This window comes from Miniopterus schreibersii, assembly GCF_964146895.1.
Source record: "Miniopterus schreibersii genome assembly, chromosome: 4".
NCBI lineage: Eukaryota > Metazoa > Chordata > Mammalia > Chiroptera > Miniopteridae > Miniopterus > Miniopterus schreibersii.
The window spans coordinates 87,011,963-87,034,671 of NC_138105.1; the positions used below are offsets into that span (position 1 = coordinate 87,011,963).

Consider the following 22,709-nt stretch of genomic DNA (forward strand, 5'->3'; position numbering starts at 1 on the left):
CAGAGTAATTTAAGAATATAAAATATGAAAATAAAATTTTTATTGGGGACCTCTGTAATACTTTCAACAATAAATATAAATTAAAAAATAAGGGGTTGAAAGTCAATGACAAAAATAATTTTTTATTGGGAAAAGGAAATTTTAGGTACAATTAAGTATAGAGGTGATGAAATGCATTACATTAACCACCTGTGTTTAAGGAGCAACTACAGATTTAGCAAAGGAATAAGTTAAAAGCTTAGAACAGGTTTCCATACACAATTTCCAAGCAGGTCTAAGGAACAAGATCCCAATTTGCATAAATTATACAGATCATTGAGGGAAAAGCTATTGGTGTGTGTCTATTTCCTATGATCAGTTCACTGTGTCTATAGATCTCTTTTACCATGATCCCATCTCTGGTGATGCTGATCCCATCCTAAAGAGATTCTCTTCATCCGTAAGTGCGCACTTACCAAGAGGTCACATTGCAAGTAGGATTTCTTTTTTGCTTTGTGAATTAAACAAATTCCAACATGCTCTTACATGAACGCCATGGTTTTAAAGACAGTTGCTTGAACCAAATCTGGAAGAGCCCTTCCACTTTGAGAAGTGCTTAATTCACATGTATATGTGTGTAGAGAGTTTGAAAATGGCATTGGAATATGTGCACATCTTTGTTAATAGAGTTTCAGGTCTCCTGTAAGCTAATAGAATTTGTAATTCTGGAGGCTATTAAGTGAAAGTATGTATCTGTGTGGTATGGAAACCATTTTCATTTGAAGAGTACTCGTTCTGCTTATCTATCCCCCAAACAGAAAACACCCAACAAGAACAATTTCATCTATATTTATTTCATTATAACAAAAGTAGAACAAGGAATACCAAATGGAAAAAGATATCCGAAAAAGATGATGAAAATGTTTAGAAACATGACTAATTTTGCTGAAGGAATTACCCAGGTGACATTAAAACACATTTGCAACTTATAATTGGTTATCAGTATAAATTAAATTTAGTAACTGAGTCCCAATTCACTAATAAAGGTTATCAAAAAATTTTTAAATGTTACATAAAAAATGACATCCATAAGTATTACATAAATACCAAAAAAAAATCATATAAGAAAAATAAATAAATGTATCCTGAAATAAAATACAAATCACATTTGCCATGCCAGATACACTCCCTTTTCCCTCACATATAATTGTGAGGATTCGGTATTTTGCACATTCCAAGATAAAGTGATGAAAATATATGTTGATGCAAAATTCTGCCATAAAAATAAACTACTTTGTATCTTAAATATTCCTACGATGAAACATCAGGACTCCAGTTTCACTAATAAAAACTTTATGAAGGCACAAATTGCATTTGGTTTGACTCCTCAAATCATGGCTGAAAACTCTCAGCAAAGCATTCTAGGCTTTTTTTTTTTCTCACACCAACTGACCCAGAATATATTTTAAGAAATGTTTATTTTCTGTGCATATTTGTTTTAAAATTATAAATTCCTGAGCACTTTTTCTTCTTTCTCCTCATCACTATCAGTGACGTTGACTTGCTGGATGCTAGAGGGAGCCGATGTAGGGGCCGTTAGGACGTTCTCCAAGACTCCGATGTCCAGCTGAGGCATGGGATTGAGGAATTCCTCCCCACTGTGGCCATGACTGTTATAGTACGAGGTCCCATCCATGCTCTCACAACTCCGAGAATCTTCACTGTGCGTGCGTTCATCTGGGTAGTCTCTGAAAGGATAATCTCTGTTTAAAGCTGAAAACATAGCCTCATGTTTTTGGTATCTGTCTTCATAATAACCAAGGCATTCTGGCATTGAACTTGGAAAATTTCCATAGCCAAAGGGAGGCCGACTATAAGGGCACGTGCTGCAGCAGAAAGACAAAAAAGGAATTAGATCATACCTTGCCTACATGTTGCCTTGCATACAGACTAACTGCTCAGGTTTAACTGCATCCTCTTTGGGGCCTAGAAAGTTCCCAAGACAACTTTCTGCTACCATGTCATGTACTCATTTGCTCCTTTACTACTGCTTAGCCCTAACATAAAATAAATGGCAAAGTAAGCTTGTGACTGACATACTCACTAGATATTATCTATTATCAGCCTTTGGTTTCTTTTTGACAGCCTTGATAAAGAAAAATTTTGCTTATCTAGGCCTTTCTCTCGTGATGCCTGACACTATGTAAGGTTTTGGAAATGCAGGCATGTGTGGTACCGTTTTAAAAATGGACACTTAGTGAGCAGTGCAACAATTGTTCTTATGAATATTTTAAACAAAGCTTATGAGGAAAAATGTATAATTGGTTTGAAATCAAGGGCCCTTAGGGAAGCCCTGAAACAGAGGATAACACCTTAACTTTTTAACTGACATTCAATAATAAAGTAAATTAAAAACAGTTAACACCAGAAAGATTTAGAACTGATATTAAACTGTGGTTTTAAAGATCTTTTCCAAAAAAATTTTTGGAGGTCAGGAATGTGAAGAATTGAAAAATTATCTGATTTATTTTAAAAGGCAAAAACACATAATTTTGTTAAAGGCACATCTAAAATTTCTGCCATTCAAATCCATTTGTCATTAAAAACAATTTTAATTTTAAAGTATTCTCCCTTTCAAAGGCACAGAACAGGAATCCTAGGAAGAGGTATATAGAAAGTCCAACCAAAACTTCCCTGGGCTCATGGACTCCATCTAGTGACAGATAACGTAAACATAATGATCACTCAGCAAAACCTACGACCAGATGGGTGTTTCATTTCATGCTCCCACATTTTAAAAAAAAGTCAACTTTGTTTCCTTCCTTTTAAAGACATAAGTATGATCAACATCCTAGACTATCATCTCAAACTCTTTGAAAATATGGTTATATTCAGTGGATTGGTGTCTCACCCCCACATCTCCAAGTGCTAGGGACCTTGCCCATGTTAAATATCACAAATATGAGGCAAAGTTTCTAAAACGTTTCAGGTTTCTATTCCTACTGCCACATCCTCATTTGGGCATTTTAAATTTAATTCATATGTCCTGAACAATTGTGCTTCCAGCTAGCTACTTGAACTGTTCAACCTTCAGGTCCCTCGATCCAGGGGGTGCTACCTCCTCTACCAAGCATTCACGTCAGCTAGAAACAATTCAACCACTATTTTTTCTAGTCTGAATGTAGGCAAGATACTATGCAAGGCTTGGCAGAGAATTTCTTTAAAACAGGTCTAAAATCTAGGTGTATACTAGGCATGTGCTAAAGTCTAAAATGCAAACATCAGATGGCTATATTGGTGTGTTAGTGTTATACTCAGAGAACAAAAAAAGATCAGTTAAGACAAGGGTAATCCTAGAAGGCTCAATGGATGAAAATGACTACCTATAGAAGCATCATGGTATAGTGGGAAAATCATCAAACAGAATTATCAGAATAATAATATTAGCCAGCATCTAATAAGCATTTACTATATTTTCTAGCAGTGGCTAAGGAGTATATATGTTATCTTAAATATTCCTTAGAACCACTCTATGAGATAGGTACTATAATATCTCCCACCTTACAGATGAGGGAACAGAGCCTTAAAGAGATTAGGCAACTTGCTCCAAGTCATATGATTAGTAAGCAGTGGAACCAAATCAGGCGACCTGACTCCAGAACTTGTTCTCCGAACCCCAAGGCACATTCCCTAGGTGCTAGTACTAGCTGTGCCAAATGCAAACCTGGTAATCTTTAGTAAATCTTAAGTTATCTGAGCCTTATGGCTTCCTTATATAACATAGAGATAATATTGCCTGTTCTGCCAACTTAAAAGGTCCGTTAAAGGAACTTGGAAGATGATGTATATTGAGTACTTTGGAAACTAAAAACACTTTTAATGTATGAATAATTAGCCTTATAAGAAGTTACATTTAATGATGTATTGGTAAATACACACATACATGTACATTTTGCTTTCATTTTCAAAAAGAAAAAATGTAAAGACAAAATAAAATCTAATTAAAATGGTTACCTATAGGAAGAGAGAAGAGGAAAGGAGACAGGAAGAAAAGCTACACTTCTCAACATGTACCTTGTATTTTAGTTTAAAAGGCAAAAAACATGATTTTTTTAAAAAGGCAAATGTAAAATTTCTGACTTTGAAACTATATAAATATGTTATATAATTTTAAACAAATTTAATTTTAAAAAAGTAATCTCTAAAAATTGAATTAATTTCATTGGAATATCTCTGCTTTGAAACTATTGATATTGTTTTGAAATATAGTCTCTATATGTGTATGTATATCAGAAAAAAACATGTTTGGTAGGATAAAGCAAGTAAGTGATGATTTTATTATCATTAAGAACCAAGATTTCTAGGGGGGAAAGATGCTAGGCACATAAAATTAAAGAACTTAATTTGAAACTCTACAATATTACATTTATTCTGGAAATAGCAATATAAACTCAAATTTTTTCACTGAAAAAAAACAAGATACCTTGTTAATTCAGTAGCAATAAGCATCCCTATTTCCCAAATTTATATTTCTAAATATCACTTTCAGTAAAGAAACTTGGACATCTGGGCAAAATGACTGATTCCAGGTCTGGTACAAATAAGGTACAAGTTGAGTCTGGGACATATTGGGCCAGAGAGAAAAAATGCTATCAAATCAAAGATCAAGGACACAGGAGCAAAGATGTAGCCAACTGGACAAAAAAAAAAAAAGGGGGGGGTGGAATTTGAGCATCAAAAGATATAATAAATAATGACTTTAAAGTATTAAAACATAACTAATATATAAAAAAACCCACTTGTTCATAATGATATTCCCAAAACAAAATAAGATTCATTAATATGTGGAAAGAGAAAGAGTTGATCTTATCCTTCCGAATTCTGGAGTAATCAAATAGTCGGTGAGGTAAAGTTTTTCTTCATAAAATAATTCCAGCTAATGAATGAAGGACTATCAAATCAAAAAATCACCAGTTTGCAATCTCATGGGTCTAGGTAAGAATCGTCATAGTTACTAAAATAATTACGCTGGCATTTCTCAACCTTAGGTGACCATTAGAATTACATGGGAAAACTTTTAAACAATACTACTGTACAGGTTCTAATCCCCAAAGGCTCTGATTTGTTTGGTCTGAGGTCTTCTTCAAGTGATACTATACAGAAAAGACTTGAGAAGCACTGCTTTAGGTAGGGAAACTTAAGATCAGGTTGATAATACCTGAACCTACAGATCACTCTAACATCACTAATAAAAAAGACTTTATGCACCTCTTGATGTGATTCAATACAAAGTACAAAGCACCACCTATGAGATATCATTGCAAAAAAACATTGAACCTGAATCTAATCCAGTTACAAGATCTATTATTTTACAGGAAAAAAATGGGTGATGGGGAAACATGTTAAATAATACCCAAAGATGTAATAAGCCAAATCCAGGATGTGGATAATTTCTTGTTTCTTCAATAAATACATGGTATTAAAAAGGCTTAAGAGACATAATCACATCCAATGTGTATTCCTTGCTTGGATCTTGTTTTAGAAAAAGCAATTGTGAAAAGGCAGTTCCGAGACAACGGAGGAAAATTAAACAATAAGGAATTATTAATTTTTTAGGTATGAAAATAGTAGGAGGTCATTTTTTCAAATCCTTAACTAGTAAATATACATACTGATATATTTATAGGTCAAATTATATAACATCTGTAATTCGCTTTAAAATACTTATGACACTTTCTCCCAAACGTAGGAGGAAATAAATAAATGAAGGATAGCTAAAATGTTGGTAATAGATGAAGTTGGGTGATGGGTCCATGGAGATTACTCCATCTGCTTTGCATATGAGAATTTCTATAACAAAATGGTAAATAAGGCAAAAATAAAATATTATGCATGGCTTCTCTGACTTAATAATATGCATGTAAGTTTCCTCCATGTCTTTTCATGGCTTGATAGTTCATTTCTTTTTAGCACTGAATAATATTCCATTGTTTAGATGCACCACAGTTTATCTACTCACCTTATGAATAAAGCTGCTATAAACATTCACACGCAAGTTTTTGTATAGACGTAAGTTCCCAATTCATTTGGATAAGAAATGTGATTGTTGAATCATATGGTAAGAGTATTTTTAGTTTTGTAAGAAACCACCAACCTGTCTTCAAAAGGGGTTGTACTCTTGTGCATTTCACCAGCAATAAATTACAAGTCCCTTTGCTCCACATCCTCACCAGCATTTAGTGTTGCCAGTGTTTTGGATTTTGGCAGTTCTGATACGTGTATATTTAAATTTGCAATTCCCCAATGATATATGTGGGGCATCGTCTCATATACTTAATTGCCATCTGTATATTTTCTTTGGTGAGGTGTCCATTCAGGTCTTTTGTCCATTTTTAATCAGGTTGTTTATTTTCTTACTGTTGAATTTTAAGAGTCCTTTGTATATTTTGGATAACAGTCCTTGGTCAGGTATACCTTTTGCAAATATTTTCTTCCAGTCTGTGGCTTGCCTTCTCATTCTTTGATACCACAGTGTTTGATATTGTAGTTTTGTAGTAAGTTTGAAATCAGGAATTGTGAGTCCTCCAATTTTGTTCTCTGTTTTCCAGATCGTTTCAACTATTGTGGGCCACTTACAATTCCATATGAATTTTAGGATCAACTTTTCCATTTCTGCAAAAAAGCCATTGGGGTTTTAAAAGAGATTGTATTGGTTCTGAAAATCACTTTGGGAAGTACTGCCATCTTAACAATATTAAGTTTTCCAATGCATGAACACAGAAATCTTTCCATTTAGTTAGGTCTTTAATTTCTTTCAGCAATGTTTTACAGTTTTGAGTTTACAAGTCTTGCACCTCCTTGGTTAGATTTATTCCTAAGTATTTTCTTCTTTTTGATGCTGTTGCAAATGAAATTGTTTTCTTAATATCCATTTTGGATTTTGCTCATTGTTAGTGTATAGAAATATAAACGAGCATCCTTGTCTTGCTCCCGATCTTAGGGGGAAAGCTTTGGTCCTTCATCATTGCGTCTGAGTTAAAGTGTGGGCTTTTGATAAATGTCCTTTATCGTGTTGAAGAAGTTCCCTTTTATTCCTAGTTTGCTGAATAAGTTTGAAATTAGGAATTGATTTTTATCATGAAAAAGTGTTGGATTTTATCAGGCGTTTTTTCTGCATCAATTGAAATGATCTGGTGGTCTTGTTCCTTCATTCTATTAATGAAGTCTGTTACGCTGATTGATTTTCAGATATTGAACCACACATATATTCCTGGGGTAAATCTCATTTGTTCCCAGTTTTTAATCCTTTTACTATGCTACTAGATTCAAGGTGCTAATATTTTTTGAGTATATTTTACATCTATATACATAAGATATGTTGGTCTGCAATCTTCTTTCTTGTGATATCTGTGGCTCTGGAAACAGAGTAATGCTGGCCTTAGAAGTGTTTCCTCTTACACTTTTTATAAGAGCATGAGAGCAATGATGTTAATTCCTCTTTAAACGTTTGGTACAATTCACCAGTGAAGCTATCTAGTCCAGGGTTTTTCTTTGTTGGGAGGTTTTTGACTACTGGTTCAGTATCTTCATAGAAGTCTGTCTGTTCAGTTTTCTGTCTTCTTAAGTCAGTTTTGGTAATTCACGTATTTGTCCATTTCATCTTCGTTAACTAGTTGGTGTACAAGTATTCATTATATTCTTCTATAATCATTTTTATTCCTGTAAGGTCAGAAGTAATATAACCAATTTCATAACTAATTTTCATAATTTGTCCTCTTTCTTTTTTTTCTTAGTCTAGCTAAAAGTTTTGTCAATTTCATTGATCTTTCCAAAAGACCAACTTTTGTTTACTTTTCTCTACTTCATTAAATTCCCTATTGTTTTTCTATATTTTATTTATCTCTAATCATTATTATTTCCTTCCTTCTGCTAGCTTTGGATTTTCTTGCTCTTCTTTTTTCAGTTCCTTAAGGTGTCAAGTTAGGTTGTTGATTTGAGACCTTTCTTTTTAAATATAGGCCATTGCAGCTATAAACTACTCTATCAGCACTGCTTTCATTATAAAATCCCTTAAGTTTTTGTATGTTGTATTTTCATTTTCATTCATCTCTAAGTGTTTTCTAATTTCCTTTGTGATGTCTTACTGACCATTGGTTCTTTAAGGGTGTGTTGTTTAATTTCCATATATTTGCGAATTTTCCAGTTTTCTTTCTGTTACTGATTACTAGTTTCATTCCATCATAATTGGAGAAGAAACTTTGTATGATTTCAATCTTTTAAAGATTTTGAGACTTATTGTGTGATTTAACATATGGTCTATCCTACAGAATATTATCACTTGCACTTGAGAAGAATCTATATTTTGCTGTTGGATAAAGTATTTTGTATGTATATATTTGGATCTAGTTGGTTTACAGTGTTGTACAGTCTTCTATTTCCTTACTGATTTTCATTCCATTTTTGGATGTATGGCCTTCTATCCATTATTTAAAGTTAAATATTCACAAATAACATTGAAAAGCTTAAACAAGACAAGGATGCCCACTCTTGTCACTTTTATTCAACATAGTCAGAGTCATTAGGCAAGAAAAAGAAATAAAAGACATCCAAATTGGAAAGGAAGAAGTAAGACTGTCTCTATTAGTAGACGGCATATTTATACAGAAAACCCTAAAGACTCCACCGAAACAGTATTAGAACTAATTAATGAATTCAATAAATTTGCAGGATACAAAATCAATATACAAAAACCAGTTGTATTTCTGTGCACTGACAACAAGCTATTTGAAAAATTAAGAAAACAATCCCATTTACAACTACATCAAAAAAGATAAAATACCTAAGAATAAATTTAACCAAGGAGATGAAAGACCTATACGCTGAAATTATAAGACACTAATGAAAGAAATAGAAGAAAACACAAATAAATGGAAAAATATTCCATGTTAATAGAGTGGAGTGAATAATAGTTAAAATTTCCACATGACTGAAAGTAAGCTACAGATTCAAGGCAATGACTATCAAAGTTCCAATGGCATTTTTTCAGATACAGAGCAAACAACTCTAAAATTTGTATGGAACCACAAAAGACCCCAAATAGCCAAAGCAATCTTGAGAAAGAACAACAAATCTGGAGGCATTACATGCCCTGATTTCAAACTATATTACAAAGCTACAGTAATCAAAACAGTATGGCACTGGCATAAAAACAGACACATGGGTCAATAGAATAAAATAGAGAGCCCTGATGTAAGCCCACATGTATATGATCAATTAACTTATGACAAAGGAGCCAAGAATATATGGGGAAAAATAATATTTCCAATAAATGGAAAACTACCACATGCAAAAGAATGAAACTAGACCCTGGATTAAAGACTTGAACATAAGAACATAAAACTCTTAAGAAGAAAACATAGGCAGTAAGCTCCTTCACATTGGTCTTGGTGATATTTTGGATTTGACACCAAAAGCAAAAATAAGCACATGAGACTACATCAAACTAAAAAGCTTCCACACAGCAAAGGAAATGATGAGTTCAGGTAGGTATTAAATTGTTCATATTTAAATTTCATATTTTTACATAGTTACAGCAGAAGGTATTCCATGTTAGCTAAGTCTATCACGTTTGTTTGGGGCCTTTAAGTTCTCTCCTCCATAAGATTTGGGCAAAATATTGTATATATCTATAGATGTGCATGATTAGGGGAAATCAGTCCACAATTTCAATCAAATTCTTAAATAGGCCTATAACTCAAACAAAAGTAAAGGATAATTGCTTTTAATCTTTGATATGTTGCTTAAAGTTTTACAGTTAACAGTTAAGATGCTCTATATTCTCATAAATCTGGGAATTCTTTGGACTTACCTTCCCAAATATGTGTATGTATGTATGTGTATACAGTATATATACATACATATATATATGATATTTTCTATGTATTTCACTCTAACAAATTCCCATTTGTCTTTCATATCCTTTCTATATACACAAATACAATAGACTTTTAAACATACTTATTTACTCAATGGTCAACAGAATAAAGATCCTAGATATCTCTTTGTAAAACTATAAATACTTCGAGGAAGGGGAGGAAGAGGAGAAAGGTGAGGGGAGAAAAGAAGAACTAAGAATTAACCTAAGAAATAAATGTAGTAGAGGAGAGATGCTTCAATAAGCGCAGTATGAAGATGGTTAGGATCTGAAGGGAGGAAGATGTTAGCTCTCAGAGCTAGGGAGCAGCACTTCCGAGTACATCTGTTTTATAAAATGACTCCTGATTAAACTAGCTAACCTCTTTGATTTTTATTTTAGATATAGAGGGCAAAATGGACTGCTTGAAAATATGTATATTTGATATATATTTATATAGTTGGTATGTATTAAATGTCATTTCAATTATGGTATTGAAATGATTGAATAATTCTACACATGAATGGATTAGATTAGAAGAGTATATTCTTTACAGAAGATTCTGTTATCAGTTGGGAGAAGAGACAATAGGAAAATTGGGAAGGAATCAATTAATTTTATAATTTAGCCAGGCTGAATTTTACTGAAATATATTATCTAATCAAGCATAAATAAGATTATCCATTTCCTTGGGGAAATTATCATCATATACACACAGGTAGAAGTTAGAAAAGCAATCAAACAATATTATAATTTATAAGGCTGGTCTTCTGTTTTGGAAAACTACGTCCGGCTTAATGTTTATAGCTGACAAACTGCTTTGACATTCTTAAATGAAATACACCAGACCTACCATCTCAGAATCTGCATTTTAACAAGACCACATGTGATTCATATACATATAAAATCTGAGAAACACAGCTCTATACAATAAGGGGAGGGTTCATGAGAAATTAATTATAAGGTCCCTTACGAATTTCTCATGAAAAATCAGATCTGGCAACACTGGCAATATTGGCACCCACATTTCATGTGGCAATAGTCAGCTGGAGCTGAATTGCAGTTGCCCCATTAGATGGGGCATGCATTCTCTTTGGCTCCCCCAGTCCTCATCTAGCCCCCTTCGTTTGTTTATGTTAACTGCATGGCCCCTATTCAGCCTCTAAGTTAGATTCCAAGCAGAAATGAGGAAGTCCCTTTTTCAGCAAAAAAGAGATGCCTTCAGAGGTAAAGAGATGTTACATGTTTTTAGGTGAAAGAAAATAAAAGGTCATTTACCTTGATGGGAAGTAGTGAGGTCCAGGTAGGAAGTAAGGATGATGAAAAGAGAATCGCGGCGGTGACCCAAATAGTGTGGCTGGGTGGCCAAGGGGAGGGGTCTGGTAGACGTGTGAGTGTGGAAGAGGAGGAGCCTGGGGGATTGGAGCACTTCTGGGACAAGTGGAAACGGTGGTATACTCCTTGGGAGGCTGGATGGGCGAGGTTGCAAATCTGGCATGGGCAGTACTTGTACTAGTTGGAATCCTATTGGTGCTCTCCGGAGAGACAGGTGTGGGTCTCTTTACAGAGTGATTGGCTCCAGAATGCAGCTGATGAGTGTCCGTTTGGGAGGGCCCAGCAAAGCGCTGGGGTGAGAGTGCTGGGCGGAGGGGCAGACTTGGAGCCTGGACAGCCACCTGGGTAGTACTGGAGACGGCTGCAGGCTGAAAAAGTGTGATGGGGCTCAGGCGCTGGACTGCAGGTGTCGGTAGCTGGATGGCAGGTGGGGCTTCACCTTCAGAAATAGAAAGAGAATAGGTCAGGCATTAATTGAGTCACTCCATGTTTTCCTTTTTTCAGTTGAATTTAATAAACTGTACAACCAGAAGCCTTCAGTAACCGCCTTCCCTAACAGCATCACCAATACTGATCCACTCTTATTTCCTTTATAGCATTTATTAGTCATCTTGTTTACTTATTTTATATTGTTTGGTTTCTTTTTCTCACCTAGATTTTAAGTGCCATGAGAGGAGAGACCTTTTCTGTTTTGTTCCCTGCTATTATCTCCAGGGCTCTAAATTCTGCTAGACACCAAATAGGCGATTGGCACACTGTTTTTGATGAATAAATGAATAAAACTATTGAGTGATGGAATACAAGACAAATAGACACAATGCTGGCATGCATATGTAAATGTTTCTAAAAGAAATAATATGAAACTATTGACAGTGGTTACTTTTAAGGAGTGGTCTTCTGGGAGAGGAGGCAGGGCAGTGGAGCTGTAGGAAAAGCCAGACTTTCATTTTATACCTGTCAGTACTGTTTGAATTTTCTATTATCTAAACATATTCATTCTTTTTAATATTAATAGAGGTTTCAGTGTAGTGGCATGGGTCATTTTAATTTTATTTTGTTGAGTTCTACATATTAAACTAAATTATGGCATTTAATTTTTTAATTGAAAAAAACTAAAGAAACAATTAGTAAAATTATTTCCCTTTATTGCATTCAATGTGAATACAGCAGGAAATTCCAAGTGAGAACAGTACTTGCCACAGGTCAGTTTGTGACAGATATGAAAGGAATATTATTGCAGCAGGGCAGGACAGGTATGGCAGAGTTTTTAAAGACAGGTAAGACAACTCTGTATTTGATCTTTCTGTTCCAGAAGAAGCGAGGACTGCTGATTGAGTTACTAAATTATCCAAATGACACACTTAACCTAAATTTAACTAATCTTTTCCAAAGAAATATGGAAAGAAGCCATAGCAACAGAGTCATGATCTAGTTTATTCCAATGCAGTCAGATCTCTGTTAATACAGAAGATATAGTTCAAGGACAGACTCAATGGTTAGAAATGTCTCTCAGAGGCTAAAAGTAATGTGGATCTCCTCTCAGCCTTGAACTTTCACTCCTTCCTTCTCTCCAGATAAGGCAGATAATATCCGCCTTGAACGTGGAGGTAGGGAATTAAGGGATATATCCATCCATCTGTTTCAAGATAGCCCCTGGCCCAGTGAAGGAGAGGCAACACAGGACCAAGGTATAAGTGAAGCTGTCCTGATTCTCAGCTGATGGGGTTATATGGAGACAGGCCTTAGTCAGGCCTTTCCTGATTAATCAAGAATAAAGTAATTTCCCTCCTCCTTGTTCCCGCAGAACCTGTAAATCTATCCCTTATTAGAAAAATATTATAAATCTTTATTATTATTTACATATCTCCCACCCCAACCACAATCATGAAACTGGGAGCTTGAGAGAGGAAATTGTTTTGTTCATGTTTATGTCACCACTACCTAGCACAGAACCCGATTCATAATTGCTAAGAAAGGTATGACTTGATGAAAGATAGAATAAACTAACAAGTAAGCCTATAGCTGATAGCACTTCTACCACTGATCTGGTATAAGGAGATCTGACCTCCTCTAAACAACTATGAAACCAGGCTGACATAAAATCTCTCAAAGTTGAATTATCACTGCACTCTAGACATCAGCTCCTAAAAGCTACCTTTGATTCAGATTCTTTTCTCTATACTCATTATAAGAAGCTCTTAGTCCTCGGTAAAGTAGAATAGTCTTTCCAGGCAAAGGAAACATAAAATAGTAGCTGCACAGACCACTGCTTTCATCTCAGTTACTGAATAAGGGACTAATCTTTTAGCTGATAACAAATATTCTTTTCTACCAAAGATACTTCTATAACAGAAGGGATACCGATGAGACATGGGTGTTAAATCATACATTTATTTAATTAAACAAATATTCACTAAGTAACTAACATGTGTCAGGCTCTGTTTTGGTCTGAGGTAAAACATTACATAGATAAGAGAATTACATGGAAGTATAATGAAGATGTCCTAAATGTCAAAATTCAGGTTGCTAAGTAAGAGGAAGTGAACATCTGCATCAGTAATCTCTGACAAACTGTCAGTGAGTAGAAAAGACTTCGAGAAAAGGCAGAACCCTAATGTATCAAACTGTAGATAAGGCATGAAAAAAGACTAGCCAGTCACCTGTTTTCTCATCTTCTAGCTCAAGCTAGATTACATTTCCCAGCCTCCCTTGCAATTAGGAGTGGGCATGTAGCTAAGGATTACCCCATGGAATGTAAGTAGAAGTGATGTGCACCACCTCTGAGACTGGTCCATAAAAAGCTCTCAACACATCTGTACACCTAAAATGAACACAATGTTATATGTCAATTAATGAAAAAATAAAGACTCTCACTCATGATCCTCCATGCTCTTTCCCTTTTGCAGGTTCATGTACAATACAGGGGCCTTGGATGCCACATATTAAAGATGGCAGAATCACAGGGTAGAAGTCTGAGTCCATAAACCGCTCCTTGGAAAAGAGCCATCTACCAACCAGAAATACCCGTTTTAGACTTTACATATGTAAAAAGTAAACCATAATTGTGTTTATACTTTGCTGTTTGTGATAACAGCTAGCATTATCTAATCAGTATATGAGGCAAAGAGATGACAAAGACAAAAGAAAAAGTTAAAATTAATAGTTTTCAATAATCCCTGCAAATCTCCTGCTACCCACCCCAAAGAGGTAGAGTCCACTGCCTGTGCTGAATGAATGAAGAGTGCATTATTGGAAAAAACAGCTTTAGCAGAATACACAGTAAAATGAAATAAGCTTGAGTGAGAACCAAATAACGAACATAGGTTACTAGAAAGTACATGAATTTTGCATATGAAATATTAGGCAATAATGATCAACATATTTAAATTTAATATCCTAACAAGAAAAGACAAAAAAAAATTCATCCGGAAGTTATTAGATTTTTGGAAATACAGATATTGGCTGGGGGGGAGGGGAAGGCTGATAGGGATAATTAAAATTAAAAATTCATAAAAAAATGGAGGTCACTATAATGCCAAAAACCCAGAAGGAAAAAAAAAAAGTACCTCAAAATCATCTTTTTTAAATGAGAAGCTTGTCCAAATGTATAAGACAGAGAAGCCAGTGTGTAAGTTAGATGCAAATGGAAATTAGGCCATCCAAAGGGAACTTGAAGGAGCCACATCTGAGGGACCTCGAAGGCAATACTAATTGATTCTTTAAATACTTTTACAGAAAGAAGAGAATCAGTGAAATAGTCATTACAATAAGAAAGGGAACTGAAAGAACAGACTCAATAAACTCCTTCCTACTAAAGACCTTAAGAATATTTCTCAACCCTAATTCATATTCTTAGCATAGGTTTAGAATATTAGATCAACGGCAGCATAATGGTAAACTCACAGGTTCTAATCCAAATTGACAAAGTGAATATAACTAGATCTTAGGTGGCATTTACCTAAGAACTGGGTCAATACATAGTGAGAGAAACTCAAAGTTAGAACTAAGAAATATTAGATAAAGGAGATACAAATGGTCTCTCTGCCAGAGCACGTTTAGAAAGTCAACACTACTCCCAGCTATTAGAAATGGTGGCCTGAAGAACTATAGCTTGGCGAGTCTATTTTCCACATCTGAAAAGCTGGAAAAATCTATACAATATCTTAATGCACAAAGCTTGCTAGAAAAAAAGAAAGCTCCTTGTTTCTGTAAGAGGGAAATCATGCTTCACTGGCTTGATGACTTGGTGTCTTTCCTTTGTTTAGTCCTCACCCAAGTATATTTTTCCCACTGCTTTTCAGAGTGGAAGGGGGAAAGCGGGGGAGAGACACACAGATATGAGACACACACAATTAGTTGCCTCCCGCTCATGCCCGGACCAGGGCTGGGGATCGAACCTGCAACCGAGGTACCTGCCCTTGGCCGAAACCAAACCCAGGACCCTTCAGTCCAGGGGTCAGTGCTCTAACCACTTAGCAAACCGGCCAGAGCTTGATATCTTTCTTCCATTAGAATAAAGCAAACAAGGTTGACAAACAATATTAGCATTGCTTTATATTTAGAATATAATATAAAATTAGTTAAAGAAAGGGAAGGTATAAAAATTCACAGAAGGTAAGAGATTAAAAGTATGATTCCCTTTGGGATTTGTACTATATTTGTTCATATTTAAGTTTTATAAATGACTTAGAATATGATATATACAGTGAAATTTCCAAATATGCAAGTGATACCAACTCCTCTAATACAATGCCAAGCTGATGAGAACAAATTAAAAGAATATATTTCAAGGCTGTAAAACTAGGCAGCAGAGTAACAGATAAATCTCGACAAAAACTATTAAGATATATATCTGGGGAAACAATTCCCAAATTATGCTTACAAGATAATGATCTCTATCATTTGAGTTTCAATAAAGGAATCTTTACTGATACTATACATCACCAAAAATAAGATATTATGGGGAGAAAAGCAAACAAACAAAGATTACCTTACCTTAGATTTAATTACTGTTGTGTATGGCTCTGAAATGCTTCCTATAATTCTGTCTGCCATACTTAAATACAACATCATGGATGCAAGAACTCTGACAATATTAGAAGAAAATCTTCCAGTTTCTATCTACCCCATAGCTTTACTCAGAATTTTGCATAAAATTAATATAGTCTACCCTCGGTATCTGATGAAGACTGGTTCCAGGACCCCGTGAATACCCAAGTCTCAGGATGCTCTAGTTTCTTATATAAAATGGGGTAGAGCTATGCATACAGTTGACCCTCCATATCCACAGATTGAAAACAGTATTTGCTATTGTTTGAATCCTGGATGCAAAACCAGCTGATAAAGAGGGCCCACCGTATTTATTAAAAAAAAAAAAATCTGCATATAAGTGGATGTATGCAGTTCAAACCTATGTTGTTCAAAGGTCAACTGTACATTATATAAAACTGATAAGAACAGATACTACAGTTGATTTTAGCCAAAAGGCCGAGAAGCGACTGTACATTATATAAAACTGTCAGCTGCCTCAAATAAGAACACTGCTAAATCTGTCCCTGGGCAAACATATAGCAATTAACAGTGAAGAAAAGCAGATGGAAGGGGGAGGTCTTAGAAAAAGAGATTAAGAGAAGATAGATTGTGAGAGCAAAATCATAAATAAGTAAGTTAACAAAAGCATAGTTAAGCCAAGGCTTAGAGAAGATACTGCAAATAGTGAAGGGTAAAAGTGCCTGGCAGGGTTGGGAAAGAATAGGGATATAGGATCAGCACTTTCTGCATCTTTCTTTTCAACCTACACATCTTGAATGTGGCTTTGTTGCTATCAATTGCTAAAATGTTATATTTTTTTAAAGGTGAAAATGCATAAGATTCTAATAAGTCAACTTTCAAGATATCTAAACCTCTTAGCACATAGGGGTGGCTTTATTACCAGAAGGTTCTGAGCAAGTAGCTTTAGGTAGTGAATGTATAAAGCTCTACCTAAGATGTAGTTAAAATAGGTTTTGGAAAACAAACCAATGATGGATAACAAGTTGTTAAGATACTAGATATTGGATTCTTTTTTAAAAATATGTTTTTATTGATTTTAGAGAGAGAGAAGGGGAGAGGGATAGACAGAAACATTGATGTGAGAGCGAATCATTGATTGGCTGCCTCCTGCACAACCCCTACTGGGGATCGAGCCCACAACCAGGGCATGTGCCCTGACTGGGAATCGATCCGGTGACCTCTTGGTTCATGGGTCCACACTCAACCACTGAGCCCCACCAGCTGGGCAAGATACTAGATTCTGAATTTGGGGTTCTTAAATGCAACAGGTAAAAATGTTGTAAAGAACTGATTAAAAAGGAGAAATTTAGGGAAAGCCAATATAATGAACCAAATATTTGGTAGAAAATAGACTAGTTCCATTCCTTTTCTAAAGCAGCAAGCTAAATTCCAGGACAGGGTGCCTCATACCCCATTAGTAAGGCATTCTTTTATGCTGGTAGTAAAAAGACACTCTGATTTCCCACTGAATGACCTCAGTCATTTCCTGCATTATCTGCCTCATCTATGGGCTCATCCTAATTTGCTTAAAAGGTCTGAGGTTTTACACATGGGATATTTGCTGGCAAACCAAGTTTCTTGATATCTACTGAAAATTGTCCTCCAATTTAATGTTTTTACTCCCCCCCCCTTAATACTGTTTGTCTAAATTCTTTAGCTAACAGAAACAAAATTTCAACTTGAGGCAAAATTGTCACAAAGCTATTTAAAAATTCATAATCTACAATAAAGCCAACTCACCAACTGGATGAATGATGGTGTTCTGCAGGCTGGGAATCACCACAGAGTAGGCAGGTGAGCGATAAGGGTAAACTGCTGCAGGATTTGTCGAGGTGATATTCTGTGTGGTACCAGAAAATACATTGGAAACACTGAGAGGGAAGCGTTTTCGCTTCCCTGGCCGAGGCTGATAAACCCAACCTATAGAAGAAGATAAACTATTTTAAATTTGAACATATAGACCCTATTTAGCCTTTAAATAGTTCTTTATATACAGGGTAGGGCAAAAGTAGGTTTACAGTTGTGGGTATGTGAAGCAGTTCACTCTTGTATTATTATTTATTAATTATTGTATTATTTTCCATACCAACAACTGTAAATCTACTTTTGCCCCACCCTGTATTAAAAGTCCGTAACACTTCTAAGATTTAAAAAAATAAGTTATTGTATAAAGTATATTTTCCAGCTCTATGATACTATTTCTATGCATTTTAGCATATATATCCACATAGCTCCTAACCAGTGTAAGCGGTAATTCAAAGAGTAAAGTCAAATGTCTTACATCAAACACATGGAATCTTAGTAAAATCAACATTAAAGGCATTGAGTTTGAATCCCAAAGCTTTTCCTCTACCTATAAAACAATGCCCCAGTAAGACAATATTCATCTCCTTCTGTTTCCTTACTTTCTCTAAGATACAATTGTCTGTATCTTACACTAAAACGGTGACTAATGAGCAATCACTAGTTTTATGCCTAGTTTAGGAAGAGTCCCTCACTTAGACTTGGCAGTCTCCAAGTCTACAATCTAATTTCCTTCCAAAGTCAGAAGAGTGGAGTTATGTCAGTTATAGCTACAGTATAACCAGGAGAATCATCACTGCCTCTGACACCCCACCCCCAGAACCGCTTTGCTCATACTTTAGAAAAAAATAATTACTTTTCTACCATGCATAGTCATACTGGCTGCTATTCACTGTGCATTTACCCAAGCTTAATCTTAATGTCCTCACTGCTGGGGAAGAAATCAGAAATCATTTCAAACTACATTGTGGTGAGGATAAATCTATCGATCAGAAAGCAGGACTATGTTGATAATCATATAATATTTTGAAAAAGCATGGTGTTAATCCCTGCATTCTCATTGTCTTTAAGTGTGCACTGCATTTTTTTCTACTGCTACAGTTTTAAAACTTTGTCTTCTAGTATGTTTACAAAATTATAGCCTAGAACTCTGGAACTTTTACCTTCATAAGTTTATATTTATATATTTAATCAAAACCACAGTAAAACTGTATGTCTCCTGGCTTGTATTAGTTAACAAATAAGAGACCAGATATCCCTCTAATTGGTTTTGTTTAAGGAAACTTATGCCCAGTATCAATTTAATCATTAGTATAGTTAGCCATGGTTCTTTACTGTACGTATCAGATTTTAAAAAAAGATTACATACTTTGTCTTTCAATCTCAGCCTAACCTAATCTTTACCTAAATAAATTAATTTAAAAGAAATTAGAAGCTTTGTTCATTTGATTACCAGGAAATTCCTCTCTGTGCTTTTCTTTAATCTTTTGCGCTTCATCATAATAAGGTTTCTTTTGCTCTTCACTAAGTTTGTTCCACTCTAACCCGAGCTGGACACTGATTTCTGCATTGTTGGCTGCTGGGTTAGCTTTGGCTAGTGCTGGCCGGTGGATCCTTGCCCAAACCATAAATGCATTCATGGGTCGCTTCACATGACCATTTCTGTCCTTACTGAAGGGAGTATCTGGTATTCCTACATGACAAAAATTAAGAGACTAAATTAATGTGTTTCACACACACACATGCAATTTTAAAGTGAAATGCACCTCCATTTATATTTATTTTTTAATATCTAGAGAAAATATACACTTGAATATAGTCAAAGAACTGCCTGTGTTCCAGAACTCCTCACTACCCCTGAACTCAGCATTCTAAACTGTAGTTTAGAATGACTCTTCTTTTCCTCATAATAATATTGTTTAAGATATTATGGAATAATGTTGAAGGCAGTAAACTGCTGGCTTATTACTTCTTTGAACTTTATCAATACCTCTAACAATCAGTAACATTTAGTTTATATCCCACTAAAAATATTCTATTAATGGGGGACAAGAACTATGACTTATTGATGACTAAAATCCCAGCACTAGGTAGGTGTTCCCAAGATATTTAAAGGAACTCATTTACATGCCACTGTAGTGCCCATTCAAGTAAAATATTTATAATATTATAATATTTATATATTAGTTGTATTTCATTATGAAAGTGAAGCTCCTGCCAAGATGGATCATCAACGCTAGTCCCATGTCCTGGGAGAAAAATAAGAAAAATGCTTTTGAAGAGCCACAGATCCAGCTGAAATTACAACAAAGTAAGTTGACCGAATTCATATCTCTTACATAATTCATCAAAAACCACCATCTACAAACTTTTTATACTATTTCTCTTTTAGGGTTACTTGATGTATAAAAAAATTTAAATGCACAAAGGATGAAATAAGTATTATAAAGAAAGCTTTCCCTTTCATTAGAAAATAAAAATAACATTTAAAAACTACTGAAGATTAAAGCAAGAGGGTGAAGTAAGGAGAAAGAATCAGTAAAGAAAATAACAAAAAAATATATAAAAGTTAATGAAAACATGAAGATTAATATGACTTCTCATGACATTCATTGGCATAGTGTTTCGTCTGAATTAAACCTTAAAATAATAATTTTCTAACTATATATTTGGAAATAATGGATAGAATAAAATATCTACTTGTAGTTACCACTGTAACTATAGTCACTTCTTTGAAAACAATTTTTCTAGCTTATTCTACAGTATTTTCATTCTCCAAGTTTCTCTAAGTCCTCAGGTTTCATTATACTAAAATGTTACTTAATCATGTACTGTTTTCCCCCAGAAAAATGTTTACTATTCATTTTTAAAGAAAAACCACCTCTAAATTCAGTAAAACTTTCCTTTTTAATAACCATTTTTTCATCAAACTCTATTTCTTTTGCTTCTTGATACACGTAAAAATATTGAGTTCCTATAGTAATTTAAAATGTTATCTGTAGCATCTAAACTGAGGGCTTTGTATTATCTAACAAAAATATTTCTTTTTGTGTGTGTGTAAACATTAGTCACATAGAAATCTCAACTTCACAGGGCCTTAAAACAGATTTTTAAAAAAATGTTTGGTAATCTTGAACATGTTAGTCTATTTTACTGGTATATGTACACGTCAATCGGAAGTGATACCTGTGCAGACTTTGCCCTGAAAAGAATCAGTTCCATGATTTTATTTTTCTATTTTTAGGCTTCTGAACTGCTGACATGTCAGCTATGGGGCAACACAGACGAAATCTGAAAACCACATTCCCCTGCCGTCTAATACCTGCATCTGAGGGAAGCACGGTGAGCGGGACATCTTTGGTTTCAATTTTTACGGAAGGCTCCAGTAGGGATTGCATTTTAATAGGCACTGGTGTCAAGGGGACCTTGGTCAATCGTATCAGCTCTGAAGGTGGAGGTCCCTGAAATTGGATCTGGGCCCCAGGGGAGACCGTGTGGAGAGTCAAAGGGATCCTGAGATCCTGCTGGTGCGGCCCAAAGGCGCTGGACGGCTGGGCCAGGAGGACCTCCTTGCTGCCGTGGACCAGCCCATTAGACGCGGGCTCCCGGTCCAGTCTGCAGTCCTCGTGGAGTCGCTCGGGCTCCTCCGTTTTGATGATTCTTTCTCTAATGGCCGTCAGGCTTTTGCCTTCCCCGCCTTTCTCCGCGTCCCTCATGACCTCCTCCGCCTCCAACTTGCCCTTCTTCGGGTCCCCTCGGCGACTCTCCAGGGCCGACGCAGCGCCTTCCCCCTTGGCCGTCCTGGAGGCCCGCGGGCTCGCCTCGACGGCCCTCCGAGGTCCCACCGAGGGATCCAAGCCGGGCCCCAGCTCCTGCTTCTCTGTCTTGACCTGCAGCGCCCGGGTCTGCACCGGGTGCAACTCGGGCCTGCAGGGGGCGCCCTCGGAGGCGGGCGGTGGCGGCAGCAGCAGCAGCTCGGGCCTCAACTGCAGCAGCCGCGCCTGCGCGGGCGAGGCGGCGGGGTCTTCGTCCCTGGCCTGAGGCGGCGGTGGCCCTGGCGGCAGCAGCAGCACCTGCTCTGGCTTCACCTGTAGCAGCCGCAGTGCCGATGGCTGTAGGCTCGACGCCGGTACCTCCCCGCACGGCGAAGCCACGGTCGCAATGGCGGCCGCGCAGGGGGCTGGGGGCGACGGAGGGGCCTCCGCGGCCGCTGCCCGAAAGGGGGTGCCCTCGACCAGCAGCTGGGGCGGAGCGGGGCGCAGTGGACGCGGCGGGGTCGCCCGCGGCAGTTGGCGTGGCTGAGGCGGCGGCTCGGGCCTGGCTCTCTCCATGGGCGCAGGGGAACGCCCCGGCCTGGTCCCGGACCGGATTGTGATCTCAGCCGTTTGTTGGCGACCTTCCCCCTCCCTCTTTCGGTTAAGACCCTTCCAAGGCCTTTGCTACCCAGAACCCCGCGCGGTTCAAAAAGCAGACTTTGTCGGTGCCTCGCCCAATCACAAGCGTCCCTGTTCCGCTGTACCGCCAATCACAGGCGCGCTCTCCGGCTCCTCCCGCCCTCCACTCTGGCCTTGTGCGGAGCCGTCGAATCACCCGCGATGGCGGCGGCCGTGGCACGTGCTGCCCATTT

At 36.6% G+C, this 22,709-nt stretch overlaps 1 protein-coding gene across 2 annotated transcripts; it reads right to left on the reverse strand.

Moving 5' to 3' along the window:
* Positions 1–1,483: 1,483 nt before the first annotated feature.
* Positions 1,484–22,413, reverse strand: SOX30 (SRY-box transcription factor 30; the record flags this gene model as incomplete). 2 transcript variants are annotated; one of them, XM_081134735.1, is made up of 5 exons in its annotated part: positions 1,484–1,865; positions 11,171–11,666; positions 18,020–18,199; positions 19,536–19,775; positions 21,405–22,413. In XM_081134735.1, 5 exons carry the CDS (start codon positions 22,411–22,413, stop codon positions 1,484–1,486), a joined length of 2,307 nt encoding a protein of 768 aa, XP_080990861.1. The 2 variants fall into 2 exon arrangements, with proteins under 2 accessions (XP_080990861.1, XP_080990862.1); XM_081134736.1 differs by lacking the exon at positions 11,171–11,666 and having other exon boundaries at positions 1,747–1,865.
* Between the last annotated feature and the right edge of the window lie 296 nt (positions 22,414–22,709).